Genomic DNA, 19,207 nt, shown 5'->3' on the forward strand with positions numbered 1-19,207 from the left:
TGTGGACTTCCCATTTATCCCTTTCTATTTGCAGCCAGTGCCACGCCCTCCCGAGCCGGCAGGATAAAGTTCAACAAGTGTCCTTCTGCTTCAGACCAACCGCAGCACCTTATCAAATAGGATCAACTCCTTTAATTCCTGAAAAAGATATCTGGATTCCCCTATAAAAGAAATATTTTCTGTTTTAGCCGCGACATATCCAATATAGGCTATTCAAAAAACGTATAGTCACCTCGTCTTCGTCAATAAACTGCTTTCCCACTTAAGAGGAAGAAGAAGGCGTCACTTTCAAAGATGCTCTGCGTCTTTCCCCACTGACTTTGTGAAGTAAGAGAGGGGAGCGAGAGAAAAAGACGGTGCGGACACATTCACAGCCTTCAGCATTTTCACGTCGACAGCCGAGGGCTCATTGGAGAGCGAGCTGGTCAGTGGGAACGATGGCTGGATGTTGTGTGTCGGCGGAGGAGAAAGAGAACCAGAGGATCAACGAGGAGATCGAGAAGCAGCTGCGGAGAGACAAGAAGGACTCTCGCAGGGAGCTGAAGTTGCTGCTGTTAGGTGAGCATCAAACCTGGAGAGTTACTTGGCTTTACACAGATTGTCTTAAATGCCTCACACATACTAGCTTAGTCCAGGGTAAGTGACACTCTGGGGTAAATTATAAATTGAAAATATGATCATAATGGGATGAAAACCATTGGCGCGTACATCCATCCTTATATTGTCTGCGCCTTTCCGGCCAAAATGCCACAAAATAACCTTTAAAAGCTCTTAAAAATGTTCCTCTGATGGAATACTTTACTGCTTCCTGACCACACCTGGACATGCAGGGATCATGGCAGGTAAGACAGCACTCAGCAGCCTGTCGACTAAACTGTATTTTAATTATAATTAATTTTATAATGTAAAAGTAAACAGACACTTTATAAGGGAATATCCATTCTCTATATAAGATGTTTAATGGGTTGGATAGATGTGACTGTGCATCAAAAATTAAAGTCACGAGGAGGCACAAGTTTAATATCTAACTGTTCTCCGCATTTCTTCTCTTCCTTCTGGTCTCCAGTGCGCATGGCTTTCCCTGAACACTCTCAGAGTGTGCGCACCATGGAGAGTTTTGCAAGCTTGATTAATTTAGTATATTTGACTCATTTAGTTCCCACCTGCCACATAAATACAGAAAACAGTCACATGCGAAGAGAGATTTGACGGTTTAAGATGTTTTTATGTTGTGTGTAACGTTAGCTCGTTTCCAGTCAGAATGTCCATAGTAACCGAAACTGACAGCGCGTTCATTTCCTCCAAACTCCAGCCTCATCCCACCATTAAAGGGAGTAAAGAAAACATTAGTGAGAGGAATATATGAATGAGATGTCAATTATCAGTACATCTGATGGACAGACAGTGTGAGATAACCTAACTGGGCTTTTTTTTCAGGGGAGTTGTCCTGCTTCATGGTTGTGATGTTTAGACACTGTGGGGTATTTTATAGAGATATAGAGATCAATAATGTGAAGCCTCTGATGCTCATACAAGTTGTTCACTTGTCACAGTGAAGGAGTGGCGCACAGCTCACTTCTTGGTATGAGTTGGTAAGGATTAAGGCTTGGACACAGGTTTGTGTGGTGTCAGTGATGTGTTAGAAAGCCATAACTAGCTGCTGCGGGCACACCTCATGCAAAAGTCATGCAAATCCAGCCCTGAGCAGGACATGGACCCTAGGTTTGCCTCTACTTCTCTTTTAGACAGGGCTAGACCCAATTTATTATAAATCCCATTTAATTTGCTTTGAAAATTGTTTTCTTGGCTCACTGAAGAGTATGACCCACGAACCATTGATGGAGAAGGTCCCTTTAGATTTTTTTTGATTTTCCAGGTAACTCAGGTAAGTATTATAAGCAATATAAGCAAAGTATCAAGTAATCTGTAATCTTAGGCATTTGGGAAGTACTTTAAACATTTATTTACCTGAGTGACTCAGAGCTCTCAGTGGATTTCATTAGGATGGTCACAGTCAGGTCTCTGGAGAGGACAAGTGGGAGTGGAGCAGGAAGAATGATCAACACGTACACATTCTGCCTCTTCTGTCCATTCAGTCACCAGACTTGCAAAGCTGTGGTACAATGCACACGTGTCAACACTGCTCTATACTGCACCTGCACATCATTAGAAAAACAGAAAGAAAGAAGGAATCAAGCATTTTATAAGCCTTTATATAGACTACCAACCATGTAGGCATGTACATTTGAATAGATGTATGAATATATACATATAATATATATGAATATATACATATAATATATACATATATATATATATATATATATATATATATATATATATATATATATATATATATATATATATATATATATATATATATATATATATACATATATATATATATATATACATATAATATATACACATATATATATATATACACATATACATATATACATATATATATATATAGATAGATAGATAGATAGATAGATAGATAGATAGATAGATAGATATAAACAAACTAAAACTCATTCAAGCAACAAACACACAAAAAAGACATTGAGAACAGAAAACAACGGTCATGGTTCATGACGAGAGAAAAAAGAATGAATTTACAAGACGTTAAAATAGATTAGAGAGTATAGAGATTGGCATGGTTTTAGTTCAGTTAACCTAATAGCTGGTTTGATTTGCATTGAGAGATGATTTTATGGAAAGTACCCCAAGCCAGTCTCTAGGTATGGTGAAGGGTATGTGATGATGTGGAGCTACTTTAATTCCAAAGGCCAAGGGAACTTTATCAGGATGCATAGTATCCTGGATCCATGAAATAACTGGCCTTTAAAAATAAAAATCTGCCTGCCTCTATGGGAATTTAACATAGGGGTGTACTCACTTTTGTTGCCAGCGGTTTAGACATTAATGGCTGTGTGTTGAGTTATTTTGAGGGGACAGCACATTTACACTGTTATACAAGCTGTACACTTAATACTTTACATTGTAGCAAAGTGTAATTTCTTCAGTGTTGTCCCATTAAAAGATATAACGAAATATTTACTAAAATGTGAGGGGTGTACTCCCTTTTGTGAGATACTGTATTTAATTCTACCCCTTTTCCATAACTCAGTAAATTATTATTATTATTATTTCATTTAACACATATTTATATCTTATTCACAATTATCTTATAATATATAGCATATATATACATACATACACACATATACACACATACACATACACACATACATCAATGAACACATATTGCAGCTGTTAAAGCCCTCCTTCTTTCATATAATTTTTGAAAAGCATTGCTTTGTACCTTTTTTTGAAAAGGTAAAAAGGAGTAGCATATTACAGCCTAACAAATGCAAAGAGCTCAGTTTAGAAGTGTGCACACGTAACGCTTGTTGCTTTTTGTACATGATTTTTGTGTACAACTTCTGTACGACTTTTTACAGCATAAGTAAGTTGATTTATCAATTGTTAATCATCACATTATTGAATAATCAATCATGATATTGACATACAAAGGAATAATAGAGTCCATGCAGATCCTTTTTCTTTGAATACTAATGAACAGCACAGATCTGCTCCAAAAGAGAGAAACAAAACGAAAAGTCTGATGTTAGAGCCACGGAAATTACTACATCAAATTCCACATTAAAGACAGACCTGTCACAATATTAATAAACTTAATAACCGTACATGAATCCTACAAGAGACCAAAAAAACAGGATGCATACAGAGATAAAAAAAGAGTGAGGCTTCTGAGCTCATTTAAATCTCTCTCTCTCTCTCTCTCTCTCTCTCAACAATTTGCCTCCATCTCAGTGTTTACCTGCCTGTTTTTCCCAAACCCCCGTCATCTCCAAGAAACTTGACTTGTAAACAAGGTGCATTCAAATACAAACAATTTGTCTAAGCCTCGTTTGCTAAGATGTAAAGACTCAGGTATTCATGATGACATGCAAAACAGCCAGGAAACCAGAGCACTGCTGGTACCACTCAGAGTCATCACAGAGCTTTAACACACAACAATTTCCAATATGCAGGTCTGGTGACAAACACACATTTGTTAAACAAATAGATTCATGAAAAAAAAATTAGGAGCTTGTGCTGTAAGAACTGAAGAGGACTCTGTGTGTGTGTGTGTGTGTGTGTGTGTGTGTGTGTGTGTTAAACTATGATGTTATGACTTTATTTTTTGTAACTATGATGATAGTGAACACGTTGAGTCAGTGCATTTAGAACTTTTTTTTAGAAGTTTGTTTGACTGTCAGTAAAAAAGTTGGTATGTGTCCCAACATAAACTGCTCATAGAAGACTTCGACCTGACTCTTAGTAACAAGCTACACAGAAACAGACAAATGAGTGTAAAACTAAATAATTGGATTTAACCCTCACTGTATCCAACAGGTACTGGAGAGAGTGGAAAGAGTACCTTTATCAAACAAATGAGGATTATCCATGGAGGAGGATACACAGATGAGGACAAGAGGAGCTACGCTAAACTGGTCTACCAGAACATCTTCATGTCCATGCAGGCCATGACCCGAGCCATGGAGGCTCTTAGTATATCTTTGGCTGATCCCCAGAACCAGGTATTGTACAGACACAAGGTCAAACTGGGTCTGCTCCTTTTGTTATCAGTGAGAGCTTTTTTTACTCTGGAGTCCAGGTTACGTTTGCTTCATTTTTGCCAAATTTCTATGCACTCATTTTTGTCTTTGTTTAGCATCTTTTAAACTATTCTCACCCCACACGCATGGTGTCCTCAGCTATAAGTCTGACTTTTGGTAAACTCAAAAAGCATCTGTCTGTGTGTCTATAGAGCCATGCAAACTTAGTCCTGGAGGTGGAAGTGGATAAGGTGGAGGAGTTAGATCCAAGCCTCGTGGTGGCCCTCAGGAGTCTGTGGGACGACGCAGGGATACAGGAGTGCTACGACCGACGCAGGGAATTCCAGCTGTCCGACTCCACCAAATAGTGAGCATTAGACAAACAACTTGTAACTCAATAACATGCACACAGAGATTCTACTCTCTTCAGCTCTGCCAAATAGTTACCACAGATATTACAGAGGGTAGACAAAATAACAGGAACAAATGAATGCCTCAACCAAAGAATAAGGTCTAGAAATACTAAACAGGTCCGTTCAACACCTCTCTGACAGTCTCCATGAATGAAGAATTGAATCGGATGGCACTATGATAGGCAGGGCTGTAGCTACCTTTGAAGACACTGAGGTTATGTGCTTGGTATTGTTTCCTGTATATTTGAGGGTTTTAGCAACCTGCAGATAATTTACCTTTAATTCAGAAGTACACATGGTGGGTATTCTTTATGCTGATTCCTGTGTCTTTAGATTTAATAGACTTAATTTTTAAATGTGACTACTTTTAACCAAAAGATTCTGTACCAGATGTTTTTCCTGGCAATGGGGAAATGGGTTTAAGCATTTAGACATTTATGTTGGGAGATAAAATGTATAAAAATCCACCCACTCTTGCTGTGTCAATCTGGCTGCCATGTTTTGTAAGTACAAAGACACGCTGTAGTGAGCACAGGAGCTGTCCCTGCTGACCACATAGATCTGATCATACCTGCTCCTAATGAAACAAAAATTAGCATTAATAAAGATCTTTTTTTTTTTGTGAAGCTACTGATGATCCAAATAAAAAAGGAAAAGAAAAGCAACTGTTTTTAGCTTGTAGTTGCCAACTTTAGCTATGCAAATGCAGTGTGTACTACAATACACTGCAATTGTAGTATTTTACTCTACTAAAGCAAAACTCTTTCCCAATGGTTTCATTTCCCCCTCTGTCTCACTAACCGACAGTCACACATTCAATATCAATACTTACTTAGGTGATGATGCACATATAACTGCAGGCAAACCACAAGTATGTGCATTCACTCTGATATTTACTCTTATGATCACATCACTTCATTTTTATGGTCTCTTTCTACCTGTTTTAATAGCCACAGAATCCGCCTCAATCCTGTTGTTTTCCTTTATATTTCCTCTCCTTGTTTCTTCTCCTTTTTTCAGCTATTTTACCGAACTGGATCGAATTTCACAACCCTCTTACATACCTGACCTGCAGGATATCCTCAGAGTGCGAGTGCCAACCACGGGTATCATTGAATACCCCTTTGATATGGAGAATGCCATCTTTAGGTGAAATATAGCATACCATTATAGCAGGTAACGGCTTATGTATGTTGAATTGGAACAGGAGGCATCACAGGTAACGTTGCATACCTTTTCTGTTGTCGTTGGCTGTTATGGCAGGATGGTGGATGTGGGGGGTCAGAGGTCAGAGAGGAGGAAGTGGATCCACTGCTTTGAGAACGTCACCTCCATCATCTTCCTGGTGGCGCTCAGCGAGTACGACCAAGTCCTGGCTGAGTGCGACAACGAGGTGAGAATACAGCTCAACAGCAGATCATGTTCCAGACTCTGACCCTGTAAAATGCATCTTTATTGCTGCTTCCTTCTATGCTGCAATTTTCATTTCAGAACCGTATGGAGGAGAGCAAGGCCCTGTTCAAAACCATCATAACCTATCCCTGGTTCCAGCGCTCCTCTGTCATACTTTTCCTCAACAAGACTGACATCCTCCAGGAGAAGATCATGTACTCTCATATAGCCACCTACTTCCCTGAATTCACAGGTTGGTTAGTTAGTTTGTGCTTGTGATGTACAACTCAGTTGCCAGTACATTAAGAACACCTAGCTAAAACTAATGCAGTCCAACACAACAGTCCTGTAACTGACAGGTGTTTCTATTCTTTTGTATTTTGTCCCATGTACATCAATGAGGGCAGGCTAAATAATCATCTCTGTATAATGCAGTACAATTCAGCGACACCACAAACTACATCCTCCAAAATGATCATAAACTTTATGATCATTTTCAACATAACACCTCTGTTTCAACAAAAACTGAACATTGTAACCTTGACAAACGAAGGAATCTATTGCAGCCCTGTTGTATCAAACTGCAGTAGCAGTAGAAAAGGTGGCATACAAAACACTGAAAATGTGTACTTCAAAGACTAGCAACCCTCCAACACACCAATACACGTTGTGCGCTGAGAAACATTGGTAACACTTTCATCATATTATCATACATCTCATCATATTTGTTCATCTTTAGAGAAAAGGCTTGACCAATTTTTTTTTATCTTAAACAAATAATACAAATAGTTTCAATGTTGAATTTACTTAAAACATTACAATATCAACCCTGAATTGCAGGACCTGAGCAGGATGCGACAGCAGCTCAAGAATTCATCTTGAAAATGTATCAAGAACAAAACCCCGACAAGGACAAGACGATGTACCCTCACTTTACCTGCGCCACAGACACAGAAAACATCCGCTTCGTCTTTGTGGCCGTCAAAGACACCATCCTCAGACACAACCTGAAGGAGTTCAATCTGGTGTAAAGAGGAGTAGGAGGGACAGACATGAGGAGAGCCAAGAAGGGAGAATTACATAAAACAAAACTTTAGTGCTTTTTCTTGGCTGTCTAAACAGAGAACAATTAGATCAACTGAAAAGATGTATGGTTTCTTTAATCCAAAGGTTTAAATATTTTCATATTGTGCCTGTAAAACTATGAACATGTAACAGACATACCCAAACTGTTTCTGTAGGTTGTGTCTGAAATGCAGTTTGTGTGTTTTGTGTACTGTAGTTTACATTTCAGTCTTTATAGAAATGTGTTGAAGAAATGATACTTTGCAGTGGAAGAATGTGAAAATTAGTGTGAAGTAGTATCATTGACCTATTGTGTGGGCTACTTATTTGACTACTTTTTAAATACAGTTATCAGGAATAGGATCCAAATATACAATTGTTGCTGATGCAATAGCTGTGAGAGTCCCTTTAGTCCTGAGTTTTGATTTAATATTGTGTAATTGTTTTCTAACACCTTCAGTCACCTGTGTCTGCTTTTGCCTGCAAGTGCCTTATTTATTTGGGACAGTCAGCACAACCACTGAGTTTGTTTAGATGTAAATAGTCCAAATTGTGCTTTGGAAAACTTCACTCAACTGTTACTTCTCAGGAGAAATTATATTTAGGTCATTTTAAATAAACATTTATAGTTACTTAATAAAGAGTGCACTTTGTGTGGTTGAGATTTTTTGGGTACAAGAGATACAGTACATTTGAAACACATTTTATTTGAATACAAACATAAATGCCAACAGAAATATTTTGTTGTATTAATCTGCAATGCACCCCAACCCAAAAGCAAGTCTTTAAAATATACATCAGAGTAAACAGCAGCTGTTAATAATTAGCATTCATTTCTTTTAAACATACTTGTCTGCATAATTCATCAACATAGTTGGCATTGCATATGTGTGGTATAAAAACATAAAAATCACAAAATTATAATCTGTAGCGCCATAATACAGACTATTGTGTGAGGATGGATATATACAGATAGGATACTATATTCGATCGATATACAGCATATTGACATGTCAGTACGGTATAAAAATAACATGCGGCTCTAAATCACACACTGAACAGTCTTCCTCTTGCAGATATGTAAAAAGAAGAGGAGAAAAGAAAAGTGAGAGTAAAAGAAAACAAGTTTGAAAAACAGTACTATTTTAAATAGTTTCCCTTTTATATAATCCTGTGAAAGAAACGGTGTACAAGATTAAATGTGCTACAACAACTATGGTTGATTTGGCCTCATTGTTATTCAAGCTGTTTTCTACCATGTCTCTTACTAGCTGTTGTACCTTAACAGTGTAGCTTCTACAGCTAAACACAACTTGAAATATGTTCAATAAAAGTTAAACGGAATTAGTGACTCAATGTGTGTGTGTTTGAGTATGGCACACTAAGGTCTAGAAAAAATATCCACTTTCACCAGCATTTCAGACCCAAGCAGATAGTGATAAGATGTATTTGTAAACTCAAGACTTTGCGTTAGTTTTCATAAAATAAATGATTAAAAATCAATTATGTGTGTGTGAAAGGATGACCTCAATCAGAGTGATTCAGTGCATTCGGAGCTTCTGTGGTAAAATAATGTCAGCGGTCCATTTATAGCACTTTTGTAAGCATGCATACATACACACTACTCACGCAGTCTTTCACCCCTGACACACACTAACAGTCCACATACATCCTCGTTTCCCACGACTCACACATGGAGGTAAACTAAAGTAGCATGCAGTAAAGAACAAAGGCACTGACACACACAGACTGTGAGTGTTTTTTTTTTTTTTTTTTTTATCATTTCTCGCTCTTCTTGACGAGTCAGTATTTGGGTAAACTCTCTCTTGCATCGTCCAATCTGTCAAGAACCCACTGAAAATAAATAAAACCAAAAGTTAGAACTCATTTATGTACAGTTATTTCCTGTGACTGCAGGTTTGACACAAACAGTAACTTCGGCAAGGATGACTCAAGGAAACATGAGTTTGAGTAAAACAAATGGGATTAAAACAAGTGTGATGATATATAGACAGCAGATAACAGTCAGGTATTTCTTTAACAAATTAACAAATGAGCATCTTATAGCGCAAATGGTCAACATACCTTGGCTATCTCGGGAGTTTTGAAGTTTATGATCTTTCCAAACTCCTTGGCATGGAAGACAGACTTCACTCTCTCCTACAGTACACAAGACAACACATTTGGTGCAATAATCTGCTAAATAATTGTTTGAAACCTGCTTAATAATAAATATGTAGTAAGAGAAGTCTCCTTAGGGAGAAAAAGCAAGCGCCTGATGTGGATTTCAGTTCTAAGAGTTTGCTTTTGTACCTTGGCCTCGATGCGAAGTCGGCGGTTTTCTACAATCATTGGATCCTTGGTGAACTCTTCAAACAGATACTGCCATTCACAGGTCAGCTGGCCAAATGTGCCTTTGGTCACAAAAAATATTCCCCTGGAAAAGAAACCACATAAAAAGGGTTAGACAAAGCAACGGATATCTCCTTTGAGGACTCCATTGATAAAGGATACAGTATACTGTTTGATTTATTTTAGCAGCTTTTAATAAAGAGCACAGAAATATTATATTCCATTTACAAAAGCACACTAAGGTTTACACTGGAATAAAAACATACAGTAAAGATGATCTGGGATATACTGATGTTCATGGGTGAACATGATAGGAAAACAAAATGTAAAGCTCATCTCAAACCCAACCCTATCTTGAAAAGGAGAAAGCAGTCAAATCAGATGTCGAAATCACTCACCTCTTGGTGATCATGAGGAAGTCGGAGTCATTGACCTTGGCATGAGCAAAGTATCTGTACTTGGCAAAACGTCCATTCTCAATTTTCTGAAGACAGAGAGAAAGAAAGTGGGTCAATATTTAAACAGCAAGACAAAAAAACAACTCAATGTCTGAATTAGACTAAAACAAGAATGCTAATGACAATTTATATACAAGTGTGTTCAAAACATTTTCAAACAACTGCATACTGTAAATAAGCATGAGCTTCCATGGTCCTCTGCAAAACAGTAAACAAATAATTGGATTGGTGAGGAAATATGCGATGGAACAAAGACAAAGACAATGGCAGGTAGAAGGATAAATGTAAACATTTTATTGAGAGAAGAGGGCAGTGAATGACAGAATGATTAAACAAACTAAGTGATGAAGACGTAGACACATCTCTATGATGAGTTTCTTTTTACAATGAATAAATATCTAAACAATGAGAAGAAAGGTTTGCCTGTGAGAAAAGGACTGAGTAAGCTTAAAAAAAAAAAAAAAAAAAAAAAAAAAAGAAGTGATGGAGATAAACAATAAATGATAAAGAACTCAAAAAATAAAGAAAATACAAATCAAGTTAATAAACATCTAAAATACAAAATACATTAAAACACACTTTTTAAGAGCCATTTCTTTGGTTTGTTTAAATCTTCCAAAAGTGAACTTGAATCCAACTTGACCTCCAGTACAGACAAAGCACTACCGCTACACTACAGCTGTCACTTCTAGTTTTCCTCATCCCCCTCATCCTCTGAGCCAGTTCTACGCCATTCACTGTAGGCCAATCTCCTCTGTGGACATGACAAGAGAGAAGAGTCAAGATCAGAGCAGAGAGAACAAGGGGAGAGTGGGTTTGGCCGTGTCTCTTCTCTATCAAAGAATAATTCTGTTGTAAGTATCCTATATTTTTTTTTGCCTAAATACCAGTTAGGTTTTCTGCTGTCCATCTGCTTTGCTGTCAAAAGTTTCCCACCCGAAGTGTGAAGTAAATTTACATTCAGTCACAATTTATTTAAAGCCTATTTAACCAGCTACAACAGAAACATAAACACAAGCATGTGTCCTAATTTGGCATAAGGGAAAATAATCTATCATTACCACTAACATCAACATACACACAAAACTAGCATATAGGTCTAAAGATGGTGATACAGATGGGTGATAAATTAAAGGAAAAACCTGAATGATATGATGAAAGAAACAAGCATGTGGGGGGAGGGGGGGGTGTCACTGAATGGTATGATGAGAATGAAAATGTCAATCATAGCTATGGCCTTCACAGTCACCAGATCTCGACCAAACTAATGTCTTGGAGCACGCTCTCCGCCGCCATCGTCAAAACACCAAATGAGGGAATATCCCTCCAGTAGAACTCAGATATTTGTAGAATCCTTACAAAGGAGCCTTAAAGCTGTTCTGGAGGCTCCCTGAGGCCCAAAACCTGCCTAAGGCACTTTAATTTGTCACCCATCTGTAAATCTTTACTATTAGCCAAACAGTATAACTCTGACCTGAGACTCATAAGAAGAAACTTCAACCCACTCCACCCAGGACGACTGCTACACAACGTCAACACAAAAAAGTGACCCACAGTTTAAAGCTCATAGCTTAAATGAAGCAGAACTGAAACTACACTAAAATCTACAAATATGAGAAACCGTTCTACTGACAAAGCGGCTCTGAACCACATTCAGCTTGATTTGCTGATCAACTATACTGTCAGTTTAGCCAAAATCGCTTGCTTGAGTTATTTTAGCTTAAACCTTAAAGACAATATACTTGCATTCAGATGTTGCATAACAAAACAAAATCAACGCAACACATCACAAGACACTAACTACATACTATAAACATGATGTTATTTGAGTAATAGTATGGAGCAGAGGATGTAGCTACACTGCACAGAAGCCCTGCTGCAGTAAAATACATAATATATTTCTGCCTATTAATAAGTGAATGAACAGCAAATGTCCCAGTAAATCTTTGCTTTGGAACTGAAGGTGTTCTCAGAGTTTTTTCTACTTTTGCTTATGCTTAATTAATTTAGTTGCAAATGTGTTATTTTGTATTTGTACAACACAAAACAGCCACAGTAGTGAATTAATCACTGAGAATTGAGCTCTCTAAGGATCTTGTAACAACCCCTGCTGTGTCCTTAGAGCCAGGTCATAACAAGCTATAAACAGAAAAGGCCAACAAAATTGCTAAAATGAGTTTCAAAATAATGAAAAGCGGACTAACGGGAGGATGATTTAAAAAAAAAAAAAAATTCCAAAAATAAATCAATGTCTGTTTGCTTGTGCCTGCATCCACAGACACACAGACACACACAGACACACACAGACACACACAGACACACAGACACACAGACACACAACTCCACTTGCAAAGCTGGGCAAATTGTTTAGAGTGCATAACGGGTGCATCACTTAACTTACTGTTAACTATTTAGTTGTATTAAAGCGAATGAGGTTTCCTCATCTCAGTTAAATAAAGAATTTTAACTAACTGTTGCCCAGGTCTGACGGTGGAGAGCTGATGATGCAGATATTTTTGTTCTACCTGGAGCATCTGACTGCCGATGCCCTCCCTCTCCTTATACGGTCGTATGACGCCATCCTCGTGGATGAAGCGAGGAGGACGCAGAGAGGCAACATCTTGTGAAGTCTCTGCTGCCCTGAAAATGAGACAAGACACGCAAATACAGTTTGAGACGCAGCTTCCTTATGAACACACACAAAACAGGGATAGATAACGTTACTGCATAACTGTGCATACACACAGAATGTCTATGGCACGCAAACCTTCACATGTGCATACAAACACAGACCTAAATAGCTTCTGCCATGGCACAATGACCAGTTGTAATAAAAAGACATTTTTAGTTTGTGCAACTACTTTACTACTACTACTTTAAAAATGTATTTCTGAAAACCATTATGCCACAAATCATCTTCTTACTTATACTATGCAAGTTGTACATTCCTTTGGTGTTAAACACCCCTATGATCCCACCACAGAGCCACATTATTATGTGTTCTAAAAGTAGCAAATATACACTGGCATATATAATATATATACACTGTAGCACAACAATGGACACACACACACACACACACACACACACACACACACACACACACACACACACACACACACACACACACACACACAAACCTCTTGATCCCTTGGAAAGTACTGCTGGCCATGTCAATGATGCCTCCTGTAGGTCTGGCTACTGCACCAACCAGACCTTTCCCAACACCTTTAAAAAAGCCTGCTGCACCTTCCTTCTGGGCTCCTGCAAAATAACACATCATTACATTTATGAAAACTGATAAAAACAGAGCTGGTAATGTACGATGTTCCACAAACAGGACAGAATCCACAGTAACATAGTACCAATATTTTATAATATAATTACAATACAATATAATTTATGCCATTATTTTGGCCATTCAATTTTCATTTCAGCACACTATGTTATCACTGTTATAATCTATACGAGAGTCCAATTCAACATACCTTTAATAGGTTTGGTAACAATCCCTGTGATCCCACTGACAAAACCCTGAAAAGTAAAACCCAACATTAGCAAGTAGCAGCAATGTATTCATTACGGCAGACCCTCTTCCAGGCCGTGGCAGATCTACATTTTTATTCTTACTAGTTAATCTGTCAAATGATTAAAAGAGAGCTGCAACAGAACGCTCATTATTGTACATTCTTAGAATTAAAAACATCAGCCTTGTGTCAAAAGTATATTTTCTGATTAAAGCTATAGTTTCTAAGTAATGACCACAACACTGTTGGCGCATCCACATGATACAGCCTTCTGTGATCGTGCACGCACCCCCGCCCCTCCTCGACACAGTTGCTAGTAGCCAAAGAGGACTGGACGGAGGATTAAAAAAACATGATGGACTCTTCAGAAGAGGTAATTATCTTCACTCGAGCTTCTGCGTGGGAAAGTCACCGGACGACACAATCTTCTGAACATAGCCATACTGAGAAATACAGTTTTGTGGAGCTAATAGCCTTAATATGCTTTGTAGCAACTCATTTGGCAATGGCTTGAATGTAACAGACGTTCAATAATATCAAAACGTTACGCACTAAAGCTTTAACACAAATTTGATTACGTACAGACACTAATCCCTTTCCACCCCTGGTCAGCCCCTCTCTCAGGCCACTGGGTTGTTTGTTCATAGCTTCTCGTCTCTTCTGCTGGTATTCCTCGTCCATCGTCATGGCAGCAACACCCTTTGCCATGGCACCTGTGATCCTGGAGGCCGCACCTGCTATTCCCCCTGGAAGGCAGATATGAATCTTTGTAGTTACTATGTTCTTTAAAGGTCCTATGACATGCTGTTTTTGGATGCTTTTATATAGGCCTCAGTGGTCCCCTAATACTGTATCTGAAGTCTCTTTCCCAAAATTCAGCCTTGGTGCAGAATTACAGCCACTAGAGCCAGTCCCACAATGAGCTTTCCTTAGTATGTGCCATTTCTGTGTCTGTAGCTTTAAATGCTATTGAGGAGGAGAGAGGGGGGCAAGGTGGAGGGTGGGGGTGTGGCCTTGACCAACTGCCACTTTGCTTGTTTGCAAGCCATGATGTCTCTCTCTTTCTCATGGGCGGGCCAAATTCTCTGGGCGGGTAAAGCAGAGAAAGGGGAGGTAACCTTCCTCCTTATGAGCTCATAAGGAGGAGATTCCAGATCAGCCCATCTGAGCTTTCATTTTCTCAAAGACAGAGCAGGATACCCAGGGCTCGGTTTACACCTATCACCATTTCTAGCCACTGGGGGACCATAGGCAGGCTGGGGGAACTCACATTAATGTTAAAAAACCTCATAAAGTGAAATGTTCATGCCATGGGACCTTTAACATGTCTATTTCTTCTTACAAGTCTTTTTGTGGGAGAAACAGTTACTATGTTCTTCTGTTATTCCACTGTCGCTTCATCTTCTCTTCATATGGCAAGACAATTTAATTTATACAGCACATTTCATAACAGGTAAAATAACTAATCAAAAGCCTGAGAATACAGGGAAGTTTTCAGTTTACTTTTGAATTTAGACACAGTTGTGAGAGATTTTAGGTCTCATATTTGTTAGAATAACAAAGTTCTAAATAAAGCAACCAAAACACAACAAAATGAGGAATAAAGTGTTTATACCACAGAGATCTTTTTTAGGTTTCTCCTAAAGGGATCAGAAAACTTTTTACAGATACCATTTTCATATGAGCCCTGTACTTACCTACAGCTCCTCCCACCAGAGCCTTCACCCCAAGAGCCATTCCTTCCACAAACTCCTCAGGCCCCTGGATGGCTCCCTGAAAATTTGTGATAATCTTAAAAGCTGTTCACAATCGGAGTCCTACAATATATTTAAAGATAGAGTGTCATGTAAAAGCACTAAACTTGCTTTTTTTTTTTTTTTTTTTTTTTTTTAAAATACCACATTGATTTTTGCTCTTGTCATTACTTGTATTACAATCCTACCTGATAAGGCTCATAAAAGAAGGCTTCCACTCCCTCCGACAGTCCTCTGATCAGTCCAAAAGGATTTCCAAGTACATCCAGGCCCAGCACCAGCACATACATCTGTTTAATAGCCTGCAATATGCATATATAAAAACTGGTAAGCTGAGTTGTAGCCAGCACTTGACACACTTCTGCAGTTTCTGGGTGACTACAGCTTTGTCATTGTGCATGTGTGTTACCTGCTTGGAATAATGTCTGATGACCTCCCATTGTAGCTGCTGGGTGGTACAAAACTGGAAGGTCAACTCGAAGAAGGCCAGCCTGAAATCAGTGACAGAGTTAATCAAGTAGCAGGGACAACTCCAACAACAAACCACACAAAAATAAATAAATTGATTTTTTTTTTCTCTATTTGGGCCTTCACATGCATTCATACTTAAAGACAACGTCCTGCACATCAGTGAGTGTGGCGCCGATACTCTTCAGCAGCAGGTTGAGGGACTGGACAGGAATGAGCTCCTTATCGCGCTTCTCCTTCAGGCCGTCGTCTCCTCCCGTACTCAGAGAGAAACTCAGGTGCAGCTGCAAATTAAAAAAACATGACTAAGCGTGGCTGTTTCAGGTGTAAACTCACAACAGAAATGTACTATGTAGCTGTGTCTTGTAAATCTATTTTGATGTTGTTCTATTCATGTTTTTTCCCATTTCAACAGTAAATACTTAATTTTTTTCACACATACTGTACAAACCTTGATGGGGGAAATGTGGAAGTACTCATAGAGGCTGATAGGAGAGGTATCAGCAGCAGAGACATGGTTTAGTTCTGTCTTTATATACTCTATGTCCTTCTCAAACAGTTGCACCTAGAGGAATAAGACAAGCACAATTAAACTGGCACAGAAAACACAAGTCAGAATGGATCTCAATGACTCTTCAAGTCAATGAAGATCATACTAATGTATCACAGATTCTGAACAAAACACAGGGTGTGTTAACTGTCTTTGGATATGTGAGTATTTGACCTGTTCTGAGTTCATGATGCTGGCATTCTCAGGTGTGAACAGGTCAAGGATGGCATAGAGGAAGCCCAGATCAAGCTTTAGATCCATCTCCTGAATCAACACCTTGAAGTACCTGAGGTGGACAGACATTTCCATCACCATTTTGGAGCAAAACTGAGAAAAGAGTTAATCTATGAATTGTATTCAAGAATGTGGCTACCATTTAAAGCATTTCTAATACAAATGTTTTTCAGGGCAATGGGATTATAGGGAGTAGATCAGAATCAAAGTATACAATCTATTAGCAGATGTAAAACAGAGCACACATACAGTATACAGTACATCACAACAAACAGTTAAGTGAGAGAAGAATCAAATGAAAAACAATTACTTGATGCGAGAGATATCAGAGTGCCCTGCGGTTCTGGTAACAATGCTGATATCAGTTAGAGGTTTGGGTTCTGTAATAAAAATAAAAATCATATTACAGACTGAAACACTGCATACAAGCAGCACATAACGCTAAATTAAACATGACATACAAAGTGAATTAACAGACCTGAATCCATGGTGATAGATTTTGGCAGTTTTACAGGGTAGAAAACATAGGGGAAGATGGCTCCTGAAAGCTGATTCTGGATCTGTAGGAGGAAAGCAGGTATACTTAAAGTGAATAGAAAAAAGGAACTAAGGACTCAAGATGCATTGATGAACAAAGGCTGAAGAAGGCAATTGGATGACTTGTTGTACTGTAATACTGACATGGATATATTCAATCTTAGAGGATTTTCTTTTTTTTTTTAATATTTGACTTCTTTTCACCTGAATGCGGTGGATTTGGACCCGGTAGGCACTCTGTCGTGGTGAGACACTATACTCCACCTTCACCCCAGGCAGGAAGTGTCTCCTGAGATATCCCTCAGACGGCTGCAGCATCCGCATATCCATGCCATTGGGAGTAAAGGACACCTGGAGGACAATTTCAAACACCACATGATGATGAACACATAGGCCTGCAGATAATGATTATTTTCAACATGTCCACATTATCCACCTGTTACTGCAACTTTTTAAAGTCAATTTTATGAATATATACCCTACATGGGTAACGTGAAATGGACAGATTTCATTTTGTACTATTTTTAAATCAATCACTTGTTACTAGATCAAATCAGGAGAGCTGAATAAACAGTAATTAGTCTCTTACCTGGAAGTTGTTTTCCAGGTCGAGGATGGCGTGGTCTACGGGTCCAGCTTCAGTGTACTCTTTGAAGCGGTTCTCCAGCATCTCAGCTTCTTTAGTAGTCAGAGTCTTCCACCGATTCTTCTTCTTAGGCTTTATTTCCCACACCACATCAGAGCTGTGACAAGAAAAGAGACACCAGTGAGTGTAAAATCATTACATGGAATAGAGCTTCAGGATCAACCAGGAGTGGCCAAACATCATGCAAATACATAATGCATCTTATTGCAGTATTATGTTGTGTAGGGGACTACATGATTTATAGGTTCTGCTGCTACTGTTATTCCACAGTAATATTAAACACAGCACCCTCTTCTGATATATGTGCATCTTCAATTTATCTGACGTTGAGTGTTCATTTTTCAATTTGTAATTTTTTGCTAGACCTGTATATTATAAAATAAAATGTAATTCTGTATTTTTGCCATGGCACGAGCAGAAACTGCTGCTATGGCCCGTTTTTACCGACTGTCATTCACTCACTCACTCATGCTGAGCTGAGCTGAGGGTCGGTGTGTAAGGAGACATAACATTCAGTGGAACAATAACTATGTCAAGGTTGTATAAAATTAAGATCATCCAGCATACAAACATGTAACAAAACACAAATAAGATGATTGATGTAACTTGTCTGGCCAACAATTACATTTTGTATGAGCCAATAATGTCAGAGGCTGGATGTTTTTGGATAATCTCAACTGCATATCAGAAAACAGTATGTTGACTTGTAATACTATTTACAAAACGGACACAATAGCACAACATCACTATCACAACCCATACACATTTGGATAAATTGACTTGGCAGTGAGCCATAGTCATAAAATGAACCTGGCCAGGTTATGTGTGTACACAAGTGTGTGTTGCTTGTTATCTACCTTGTGATCCCAATAAAGGAGATCTCCTGGCCGCTGCTGTTGTTGACCAGAGAGATGCCCACGTTCTGTAGCGACAGGATGATTTCCTGTTCGGCCAGTTGTGCCTTCTCGCTCTCACAGAGCAGCTTGTAGATTCGTTGCTCCTCAGTGAACAGCACGACACGCTGCAGACCTTTGGATCAACAACAAAACCAAACCATAATGATATAACACACCAAAGGCAAAATCTTATTATCCCTTCCCACCTTCAGGATCATCTACAGCATTGTGTCCCTAAAGCTGGTAGGAATTCAGTGATTATTTAATTAATCAAGGATGAACACGAG

General features: G+C 38.6%; 2 protein-coding genes across 6 annotated transcripts in view; one reads left to right on the forward strand and one right to left on the reverse strand.

Annotated features, from left to right (window-relative positions):
• The first annotated feature begins 105 nt into the window (after positions 1 to 105).
• Positions 106 to 8,604, forward strand: gna14a (guanine nucleotide binding protein (G protein), alpha 14a). The gene is made up of 7 exons (XM_031308719.2): positions 106 to 558; positions 4,426 to 4,610; positions 4,841 to 4,995; positions 6,062 to 6,190; positions 6,305 to 6,434; positions 6,533 to 6,686; positions 7,274 to 8,604. Exons 1-7 carry the CDS (start codon positions 438 to 440, stop codon positions 7,462 to 7,464), a joined length of 1,065 nt encoding a protein of 354 aa, XP_031164579.1. The 5' UTR covers positions 106 to 437; the 3' UTR covers positions 7,465 to 8,604.
• Positions 8,605 to 9,265: 661 nt separating this feature from the next.
• Positions 9,266 to 19,207, reverse strand: part of vps13a (vacuolar protein sorting 13 homolog A) — a 46,025-nt gene continuing 36,083 nt past the window's right edge. For 3 of the 5 annotated variants that reach the window (XM_035992541.1, XM_031308715.2, XM_031308714.2), the window contains 19 exons: positions 18,882 to 19,053; positions 17,968 to 18,121; positions 17,583 to 17,729; positions 17,320 to 17,401; positions 17,152 to 17,221; positions 16,782 to 16,893; positions 16,509 to 16,622; positions 16,196 to 16,341; positions 15,999 to 16,080; positions 15,778 to 15,891; positions 15,533 to 15,608; positions 14,418 to 14,581; positions 13,797 to 13,842; positions 13,449 to 13,572; positions 12,834 to 12,948; positions 10,249 to 10,334; positions 9,812 to 9,935; positions 9,584 to 9,658; positions 9,266 to 9,352 (listed from right to left, as the gene is read on the reverse strand). In XM_035992541.1, the coding sequence (XP_035848434.1) occupies positions 9,302 to 9,352; positions 9,584 to 9,658; positions 9,812 to 9,935; positions 10,249 to 10,334; positions 12,834 to 12,948; positions 13,449 to 13,572; positions 13,797 to 13,842; positions 14,418 to 14,581; positions 15,533 to 15,608; positions 15,778 to 15,891; positions 15,999 to 16,080; positions 16,196 to 16,341; positions 16,509 to 16,622; positions 16,782 to 16,893; positions 17,152 to 17,221; positions 17,320 to 17,401; positions 17,583 to 17,729; positions 17,968 to 18,121; positions 18,882 to 19,053 (2,054 nt within the window). In that variant the 3' untranslated portion in view covers positions 9,266 to 9,301. Of the gene's footprint in view, positions 9,353 to 9,583; positions 9,659 to 9,811; positions 9,936 to 10,248; positions 10,335 to 10,579; positions 11,063 to 11,782; positions 11,831 to 12,833; positions 12,949 to 13,448; positions 13,573 to 13,796; positions 13,843 to 14,417; positions 14,582 to 15,532; positions 15,609 to 15,777; positions 15,892 to 15,998; positions 16,081 to 16,195; positions 16,342 to 16,508; positions 16,623 to 16,781; positions 16,894 to 17,151; positions 17,222 to 17,319; positions 17,402 to 17,582; positions 17,730 to 17,967; positions 18,122 to 18,881; positions 19,054 to 19,207 lie in introns of those variants that run through there. The other 2 variants (XM_031308717.2, XM_031308718.2) reach the window with 2 other exon arrangements.

The sequence above is a fragment of the Sander lucioperca genome, chromosome 2 (assembly GCF_008315115.2).
Source record: "Sander lucioperca isolate FBNREF2018 chromosome 2, SLUC_FBN_1.2, whole genome shotgun sequence".
NCBI lineage: Eukaryota > Metazoa > Chordata > Actinopteri > Perciformes > Percidae > Sander > Sander lucioperca.

What these genes read in the sequence shown, in the direction of transcription:
- gna14a (XM_031308719.2), top strand. Translation starts at nt 438, where the DNA reads ATGGCTGGATGTTGTGTGTCGGCGGAGGAGAAAGAGAACCAGAGGATC. An exon ending in TGGCTGATCCCCAGAACCAG is followed by an intron (nt 4,611 to 4,840) that starts GTATTGTACAGA and finishes GTGTGTCTATAG; the next exon opens with AGCCATGCAAACTTAGTCCT. An exon ending in CTACTTCCCTGAATTCACAG is followed by an intron (nt 6,687 to 7,273) that starts GTTGGTTAGTTA and finishes CCTGAATTGCAG; the next exon opens with GACCTGAGCAGGATGCGACA.